The 9,769-nt window shown below is 40.9% G+C and overlaps 2 protein-coding genes across 3 annotated transcripts; one reads left to right on the plus strand and one right to left on the minus strand.

Annotated features, from left to right (window-relative positions):
• Position 1: 1 nt before the first annotated feature.
• Positions 2-4,931, minus strand: ccdc117 (coiled-coil domain containing 117). 2 transcript variants are annotated; one of them, XM_031570248.2, is made up of 6 exons: positions 4,832-4,931; positions 3,119-3,344; positions 2,884-2,934; positions 2,388-2,642; positions 1,569-1,715; positions 2-1,192 (listed from the first exon to the last, which is right to left on the minus strand). In XM_031570248.2, the coding sequence occupies exons 1-6, from the start codon at positions 4,887-4,889 to the stop codon at positions 934-936; spliced, it is 996 nt and encodes a 331-aa protein (XP_031426108.1). In that variant the 5' UTR covers positions 4,890-4,931; the 3' UTR covers positions 2-933. The 2 variants fall into 2 exon arrangements, with proteins under 2 accessions (XP_031426108.1, XP_012685900.1); XM_012830446.3 differs by lacking the exon at positions 4,832-4,931 and adding an exon at positions 4,006-4,785.
• tcn2 (transcobalamin II) lies at positions 4,851-9,659 on the plus strand. The gene is made up of 10 exons (XM_012830445.2): positions 4,851-4,961; positions 5,156-5,226; positions 6,423-6,606; positions 7,097-7,266; positions 7,404-7,556; positions 7,723-7,895; positions 8,301-8,475; positions 8,825-9,005; positions 9,267-9,385; positions 9,534-9,659. Exons 2-10 carry the CDS (start codon positions 5,166-5,168, stop codon positions 9,593-9,595), a joined length of 1,278 nt encoding a protein of 425 aa, XP_012685899.2. The 5' UTR covers positions 4,851-4,961; positions 5,156-5,165; the 3' UTR covers positions 9,596-9,659.
• Positions 9,660-9,769: the final 110 nt, after the last annotated feature.

The following is a 9,769-nucleotide window of genomic DNA, read 5'->3' on the forward strand; positions in this document are numbered from 1 at the left end:
GTTGTTATAATTATTTTATTCCCAAAAAATCACACACATATTATAGACTTAGTATATCTTATAAGCAATAAACTCAAACATGACAACAATTTACAAACGAGATTTAATCGTAGGTGTCGTGCTTTATTTATTTTTTAAGGCAGAATGGATGGCCATGCCTAGTACATTGCAAAAAAAATTTCTTTGGAAGGTATGCATTTTTCTGTACTTAAATCCATCACTTAGACAATCCATTGTAAGATCTGGGTCCACTCTTAGCCAAAGCAGCAGGTACTTTTTGCAGCCCTCTTCTCATTTTTGAGAGGAACATTTACTTCCTGTTCTAAGAACAAGAAAATAATGTTTTTTTATGTAAATAATGTATTTAAAAAAGAAAAGAAAACATGCTAAGCTATGCCATAAAAGACATGTTTCAGTACATATCATTAAATAGCTGTTCTCTTTTAAAGCCATCTAAACTTAGAAAGAAAGAAATGGCAAATTGCACTCAACTCATCAAAAGTGCAAGTAATATTTTGGCTGGGGAAAAATGTATTATAAAGTATGTTTCCATAACTCTTTTGCTCAACCTTTAGTAACAAAACAAAACTTAACACTTGTATTATCACTAGTGTGGTTTATACTGAATTACTTGAAAATACAAAGCAGTACATAGCAATTAACTTTCGAAAACAGATAGTCCTTCGCAGTGGTCCCTGTTTCTCTTCTGCACAACGTGACACTAATACAACCATCATCCCATTAACCATAGTGCAATTCCAAAACCATGTAAATGGCATTTTTTTTGGCAAGTACATCACCTAGTTTATACCCACAGCCAATACTTCCATAGATAGCCCTCTGCTCTGGACGTGAGAGCAATCACTGATGCACAAAATGGTGGCACAGCATCCAGTCTGACATACAAAATGGAGGGAGGCCAGTTCTGCCTCTTCACAGCTCCATGTCTTCATCTCCAGAACCCTGGGCAGCTGGTGAGCCATAGGCTGGACTGAGGGCTCCTTCGCTGAGGCTTTTGAGGCACATCTGCGGAGGGGGCGTGGCTGGGGCCCTGGCAGTGCCTGTGTTGGGGGACTGCCTGCTGGCATACTGTTGTTGATGTTTGCGCTGCCGCTGGAGGGAGTCCTTCAGTCTGCGGGCCAGAGCATCCTCTGGAGGACGCCATACCACCAACTGCATGCATGAATGACTCCTACTCAGACAGAAAGATCATTCTTAATATGTTGCACTGCTGTACGTTATGTTATTCACGATTAGAAGTTGACCTAGGACCCTAAAGAACAGCCACTTGATCTCTGATCCCAATTATTATACAAGAAACAAAGAGATTCAACTCAGAAAGGTAAAGGGTGGTTGTGCTTTGTAAAGGTAGGATACTGGTCTTCAAAAGAGTGAAGAACTCCTTCTACTAATGGCAGTCTGACTCATTGCAGTGGTGCTGGCACAGATAACGTGTGGTTCTCTGTTACATGGTGTAGTTGCAGGTGTAAGAGTAGCTTAGGAGTCCTTCAAGGAGGCCTGCACTATGGCTCCCTTTGTGTTGGAGCAGAGTGGGCGGTTATACTCACACAGACTCGGCCACGTGGTGGGGGAGAATGTCTCCGATGCCCCGCTGTAGTCCCTGCTTTAAGCTGTCTGAGAGTACCAGCACAGGCCGTCGCTGGGCTGGCTCCACATCAAGGTCCTCTTCCTCATCAAGGTCCTCTAATGTAATCCTGATGAACAGAGAAAACATGACCGTGGATCATAAGTGAAATATTCTTTTCCGTGAGAGCATCCGCACGCTCCTTAATTTGACATATTGCAGTTCTTGCTTTCCTGACTCTGCCAAACCAACATCCACTGCATTCATTGTAGTCTGGAACTGTTTCATTGGATTCAAAGTGGCCTAAGAGCATAGCCAATGATACAGAAACTGACTGGTTCAGCTACTAGTTCAATCCACAAACTCAGAGAGCAAGGCAATGCAAGAATGGCTTGCGAATCAAATTGACTGAATCCGGTAAGACGAGGCATAACATCCTAGACCTCAACAGAAGCCTCTGTGACTCAACTTTTCATCCTCTCCAACTTCCTCAAATCAGCCAGGTTGGCATTGTCAAATTAAGGCATTTCCGTCTTGTCATCACCTCAACCACAACAGCTCTTTATTTTTCAAACCCCTCCTGATGAGTTAAATTAGCTGAGTTATGTACACAGTATTATAATGAGGCTTTAATTCTAATATCATCTAGACAAGTGGACACCCATTCCACAATACATCACGGCATTTGCAGGCTGTAAAAACAATGCGGCATATATTAATGACATTTCTTTGCGGGGATATGTATGGGTAAATTGCAAACAATAATGACTTAATTTAACATTAAGTATCCTCCATTTCTGACCTGTCCTCAATCTCCTGCAGTCTTCTCTGTGCTGCCTCCACCTCCATGCAGGACCCGTCAGCATCTGAGGCAGAAGGGGGAGGGGAGGGGGCGCTGGGGATGGTCAGGTCCACATGCTGGCTCCTCAGAGGCTGAGGAAGCCCGTGGGCAGGGTCCACGGGGGCTGCTGTTGCGGAGCTGTGCTGAGACCAGAGAGGTTTGGGACCTTCCGCTGGCTCCTCTCCCGTCAGTCGTCTTCTTTTAGGACTGCAAGCTCTGGAAAGGTCAGGACCAGAGGCACAGAGATAAGTGACAAGTTTCATTAGAGATCATTTTCCCACTGTATCAGCACAGGGTTATAGCACCCAGTTAACAGAAAACAGTATTACAACAGGCCGATGCTTATTTAGACAAATTATCTGTATGACTGCAAGGAATGGAAAGGACCTATTAAAGTCCTAAACTGCACATCTGGATAAATCACCCTACATAAAACATTTGGGTCAAATGGACTCACTCGTCGTCTTCTCTCCTCTTATGCTTCCTCAGGCAGCGCCTCTCCCAGCTCCTGCACACAAAAATACACCAAGCAAGGTTACGTTCCTCCCAAAGGAATCTGCCACTCATGTATAACCATGGTGTGCAATCCTAACTCTTGAATGTGTTAATCAGCTACATAACTTCATCAAAACGTAATACAGAATGCACCTGTAGACTGCTATTGTCTGCTGTGGGATACAAAGGAAACTCACGTATTTAACTTGGACTCTGCTCCTGAAAAGGGGCATGTTACATTGGTGGAATCCTTTGAGACTGTCATGTCAGGAAAAGTCATGTGGTAAGGAGAGAAGGGAGAGGGAAAGAACCCCAGCTCCCTGCTCGCTGGGCTAGGATGGTGCATCTTCACGTTGCCTGGTGCTGGCCACAAAGGAGGAAGTTGACAACGCCTCGAATAGCAAAAAAAGATATCTGGCAATCCTAGGGAGGAAAAATGACAGATGAGATATGTCCTCATGCTTTTGAAGAAAACCTACTGTTTTCTATACTGTGTTTTATCAAGTGGTTTCAACAGCGGTAAACGTTGTGGTTAGGTACACTGATACCAAGAATGCCTTTCAGCATAGAGCAGCAGTAATTTCACTACAGGTCATGGCAGTAGCAAAACAATTAACCTAATCTGCAAAACTAATTTCACTAACAGACTTAATTGATAGGAGCGCAAATAAAACAATGTTAATGATTTTTGTGGGGATTGCCCCTTAAGAGATCCTCATGCCTAGAAGCACTACGTGGTTTTAGTGGATGGAGGTCAGTTAGGCCATAAGTGACACGGTTTAAAACTTGGGTTTTGAGTTATTTAGATAATAATTTTGAACATTACATAGCCCAAACTATTAACGTTATCATTAGAGGACGGCAAAAGCTCAAACAATTAACATTACTGTTCCAATAATTCAATCCCTTTGGTTTCTATTCGACCATGGTTAACCAATATTTAAAAAGTTACGATTTCTACCTCCTTGTTAGCAATTGTTGTTACCAATAAGCGAGCTATCTAGCTTACTACGTTGCATTTATTAATAACAGAAGTTGTCAGCTTGCCACATAAACCTGCAAGCAGTAACATGTCACACCGTACCTTTAAAGTAGCTGTTCCTCCGATTTTGAGATTGAATGAGGTAACCCCAGCCAAAAATCTTTATGTGAAGTTAGCTGGTTAGCTAGCTAGTTAAGAAACTGTTTTGATGTCCAAGTTAGGTAGCGCTACTAGCTAGGTAGCAATCTGGCCTGCTAGCGAATGGGTGCCTCCAATATTGTATTCCATGATCTTGTTAGTGGTGAACACCATGCACAGCCTAATTTAGGACTGGCTAGATGTTATTGTAAATCAAACGAGTCCAATAATCAAATCGGTGACTGTTTGCTATGTGAAAACATGCTCTATCTTACATTAGTCAGCTAGCTTGATCGTCCCGCCCCCTAGTCGCTTTGTTTATCTATCATGGGGATGTAGCTGTCAACAGTGTAGCCTGCCACAATGCCCTACTACTTAAACTCTATGTAACACAAATGAATAATGTTACATTGTTAGCTATATATCTAGATAAGGTAACCAATGTTCCAGGGGATACAGAAACGGCTTAAAAGGAAGCAAGTATGTTTCACGGATGGCCTTGACAGATTTCTAGGAAGAATGCAGACTATTCTATAATTTGTAGTTTATGCACACCGCCTCCATCACTTTTCAAAGCACCGATTAAGCATTTTAGCTTTCAAAAAAATAACATAATCTTCGACTGGCAGTTGTGAGAAGCAGGAAATAGTTAAACTAATAATAGCATTCTTCAAATTGCTTTTAAGAATAAAGAGAGTAAATGAATCCTCTAAAAAGTTTCGATAACATGCTATTTTAAGTTAAATAACATTTTTTTTAAGACATTGGTTTGTAAATGGAATTCACTCACTTCGCTTATTCCCCTCCCACCAAAAGATAGGCCAAGTCACGTGATTCAACTGAGCCATGAGATGAGAGTCAAGCACATTTGTCAGTGTTCTGTAGCTGTGGCGAAGTGTAGCTCAACTTGAAAGGATAAGGTAAATCACATGAAACAATAGGCTACTCGTAATTTAATTATGTGTATTTCTTAAAAACGGATTCATGTTATTACTAAACTATGACAATTACGACCATGGTGGATGCCTACGACCACACGAGAGAGCCTGTATAATGAATGGCAAGCTAGTTTTTAAATTATGTTATATGTTCTAACACATCTCTTCTCATGTAGGTCGACTACAATGAATTTATTTCTCTGCACTCTGAGCACTCTACTTGTTTTGGCAGCTGGAAAGCCATGCGGTAATTATCAACTTATTATAAAGTTTGTTTTGCCTCATTTTCAATGCCTTGTTTGCAGTGAAAGAATTGGTGTTGTGTAATAGTGGACATTTCATTCTGGGGACAGCACTTCGGGTGCATTTTAACTTAAAGCAGCAATACGGAGTTATGTTCCCAAACTAGTAAGCTAACTACCTAAAAGGCATGCAAAAACCTTGCAAACACCACCAACCGCCCAGCTGACACTGATAGAAGCTTGCCAACACACTAAGGGCCTTTAACTGGTGTCTTTTGGCAGTTTAGCTGGCATAGGGCATATCCTGGATGGTTAGTGGGGAAGACACAGGTGTTTATCTGTCCTTCACATGAGCATATGCTATCAAAATGAATTTGAGGATGGTACCAAAACTAGTTGCCTATAAAGCCATATCTCAAAAAGTGTCAAATTGTTGCATAGTGTTACTTTAACACAAGGCCTACCAAAAAAAATACAGAGAGCATTCAGACTGCTGCAACACATGTGGCTGTGATTTTAGTACAGGAATGAAAACAGCCCGAGTGATCCTGTTGAATACATAGTATGGCTGTGTCAATGTGATTTTTGCTATATGTATCCTAATAAGTTGAGGTAATTCTTAGGAAGAAAAACTTCTAGGGCTTGCCAGAATAAAAACCTTACTAATGCCACAACACAAACTTGTCATAACATATCAAAAAAAGGTTTACCTTCATGTCAGGAATTGATTTTGTTATATGGTAACACTAGAAATACTTACATCATTGCATGTACATGGTTATGAGAAAGGACAGTATATTTTGCACTTTGTCCTGTCGTGTGTGCCAGTGGCATCTTTTTCATTTTTTATTGAAATCACATCGTTTTATGAGGTCGCTGAGGTTAATGGGTGAACTGGGGGACTGCTGAGACAGCACAGGAAATGGCCAATGCTTGTGCAAGGGCAGTGTGGTGTTGAGTAAAACTGTGTGTGTGTGTGTGTGTGTGTGTGTGTGATTTGGTTGTTCGATTGAAAGTAAAGATGCATTTGATCAAATTTGTTGTTTAGCTATTGCTATTTTCACATGTTCCTGGTGTATATTTGTAATAACAGGTGTTAATGTGGCTAGAGTTCACACGTAACATTATATCTTATATACAGTAACTTCTTATTTACAGCAACATTTTAAATATTAAATATTTTCCCCTACCAAACCCACAGCGCAGGACCATGACCAGCTGTTACTCTCCCTCAATAAGGATCTGCTTCGCTCTGTGGAGGACAAAGATGTTCTCCCCAATCCCAGTGTGCATCTGGCTCTGCGTCTCTCCACAACTCACAACTTAAAGAAGGAGGCTGAGCATCTGAACAACCTCAAGACCAAGCTTCATAATGACATTGAGAGGTGAACTGAACACTAGTGTACTGTTCCACATGATCCTGTTGATAATGTTTTTTCCAATCCCTTAAAGTAACACTATGCAACAATTTGACACTTTTTGAGGTATGGTTTTATAGGCAACTAGTTTTGGTACCATCCTCAAATTAATTTTGATAGCATATAGTCATGTGAAGGACAGATAAACACTTTCTGTGTGTCCCACAAGCCATCCAGGATTTCACAGCATGACATTGCCAGCTATACTGCCAAAAGACACAAGTTAGTGTGTTGGCAAGCTTCTATCAGTGTCAACTGGGCTGTTGGTGGTGTTTGCAAGGTTTTGCATGCCTTTTAGGTACTTATGCTGATAGTTTTGGAACATAACTCCTTATTGCTGCTTTAAGAAATCGTGATTGGGATTAGCTTCCTATTAGCTTAGGAGTCTCTGGTTGTTGACAGACAGCATTATACCCATGCCAGCATCCTCACTATTAGTGTTATTGGTTCTTTGTAGCTCACTCAACAAGGGCCACGCAGTGCTGGGTCGCCTCGCTCTCTATGTCCTGGCCTTGAAATCCTCCTGCCATGATGTCAACAGTCTGACATTCAGCGTTGGACAGAAAAGTGACTCTCTCCTCACACATCTCAAGAAGCAAATGGAGCATGAGAAGGATCATATTGCATGTAAGCTCATTTGATCATTTTAATCCTGTTAATTGTCGATTCTTTTGTTTGTAAATATCGAGTATTTTGTATTGTGATATTGCATCATTTTTATAGCATCACACGTTTCTTTTTTGTTTTTTTTTCTAAATTTACAGTCAGTCAAAGACCTTTGACCAATTACTACCAGTATTCCCTTGGCATACTGGCCCTGTGTTTGAGCGGGGTCCGCGTGAACCCACATGTTAGCAACAAGCTCATACATGCTGTGGAGCATGGACTCATCAAGCATGGTGACTCTCTTTGCATTGGTTAGTATGATTCCAGCCCTGATATATCTTAATATGCTCCTGTTTTTCAGCAATTTGGCATACAAAATGTATTCCTATGACTATACCCTTGTCCACTGAGCTATAAAAGACTCACTCACTCACTCACTCACTCACTGACTGACTTGACCTCTCGTGCCTTTGGTAGATACACATGCCATGGCTGGGATGGCCCTACAGTGCCTGAAGGATGCTGGTTCTCATGTGATGGATGCTGCTCAGCTGGGGAAGGCCCTGGTGACCATCAAACAGAAGTTGCAGAGTTCTCAGAGAGCTGATGGGCACATGGGCAATGAGTTCAGCACAGGGCTGGCTGTGCAGGTGAGAGCTGATGTGGAAGTCATAAGACCTGTTCCATGTCCCACAAACTCACTTTAACCAAGGGAATATTGTCAGCCCCTTAGACATTTCTGTCTTTTCCAATGATCCCGTCTTTGTATCATCAATCAGACTGAAGAGCTGTCCTAATACGAATGGGGTTTTCAAATCTGTAATTCTAGTGTAATCTAACTGTGATTGGTGCAGATACCATTCACCAATACGTTCTTTGTAAATTATAAAGGGCAGTAACACTTATTTGTAAAAAATAAATAAATACATTGTTTTTCCATATTAAAACAATATTATTTTCATATGAAAATCTCAATAATTTTTCACTGCTTTAGTATAGCCCTGGCCTCTCTGAAGTGTGTTAAAAATGTGTTGCTTCCTCTCTCTCCACTTTAGGCCCTGCTGGCTATGGGCAGTGAGGTGCAGGCGTGTGCTGCCTCCATGGAAGCCCTCAGAGCGGACGTCAGGAAGGGCACGTACCACAACGCCATGGCCGTGTCCCAGACTCTCCCCGCCCTGCAGCAGCGCTCCTACCTCAGTCTGAAGGCCATGGAGTGCAGGAATGAGGATGGTAGGACACGCTTTGTGGGTCGTAATAAACAGTAGTGTTCAGGCAATGTCGTTTCATATTTCAGCTGATACCTGTGGATTTTTAAGGAGTGTGTGTGTGTGTGTGTGTGTCATTATGCATTCTATCATTTTATCAACATTGCTAAACACAAAAGAAATATTTTTTATTGTTATTATTGGTATATTATTTTATACCTCAAACAATACTACTAAGAGTTATGTATCAGTATAATCCTCTGAGTACCTCTTCTTTAGATTTTTCTTGGTAAGGCTAGTGAAAAACATTAGTTTGTTTTCTTTAATTATTACTACACTTTAAGAACCTAAAACTTTTTGTGTTTGTTTTTCAGATACTTTGGTCCTTGACGCAACATCTCCTGTAATAGTGCTTTCAAGCAAGACCAAAATACCTCTGCAGGTGGAGGTAGTTAAGTCTGACGGCAAGGCATCTACCTATTCTGTTGAAATTCCCATGGGCTCATCTCTCCTTGAGGCACTGACTCTTCTTCAGGGAAATCAAGCTGGCTTCACGTAAGTCTGGAAACAAAACATGCATGCAAATGACAACACATTGCAGACATACTAATAAAGAAAAAGCTTTCTCCTTCTAATCAAATTGAATAACTAAAGTAAACAAAATGAACAGTCATCAGCTTTTTGGACTAAGATATTTATATATTCACATCTTAATGCACGTTCAAAATCTGAATTGGAGAAAGCATGATTTATGTAATTGAATGCTAATCTGTATTCCCCTATAATTAGTAATCCTCACTCCTGTTCACCATCTAGGTTTGAGAAGGAGTCCAGCTTATGGGGTCCCTTCCTGAGTTCTGTGAATAAGGAGCAGGCACGTCAGTCTGACCGCAGATACTGGCGCCTGTCCTCTGATGGCAAGGCTCTCAGCCAGGGTGAGAAAATAACAGCAATTCCTGCTCGATAGTATATAATTTAATAATATATTCGTAGAGTATTATTCTATTTGATATAACTATTCAATAAGATTTAAATGAACTGTTTGCCTTTGCTGCCATATTACAATTATGATATCTTTCACAGGTGTCATGGACTACAAGATTGAGGCAGCCCAAAAAATCACTATCAAAAACACCAGCTACTGATGTTGCCAGTAAAATGTGCTGTATGATTTCAATAAAACTTTTAAAGAAATTACATTATCAAAAATGTTTTCCCCGTGTAAACTGTAAGGCACTCAAAGTTAACATTGTCTGCCCTGTTTTTATGCACTTGGTAGGGAGCACTGACAAATGATACAGATTTAACATTGACGGGCA

Source organism: Clupea harengus, chromosome 7 (assembly GCF_900700415.2).
Source record: "Clupea harengus chromosome 7, Ch_v2.0.2, whole genome shotgun sequence".
Lineage (NCBI taxonomy): Eukaryota > Metazoa > Chordata > Actinopteri > Clupeiformes > Clupeidae > Clupea > Clupea harengus.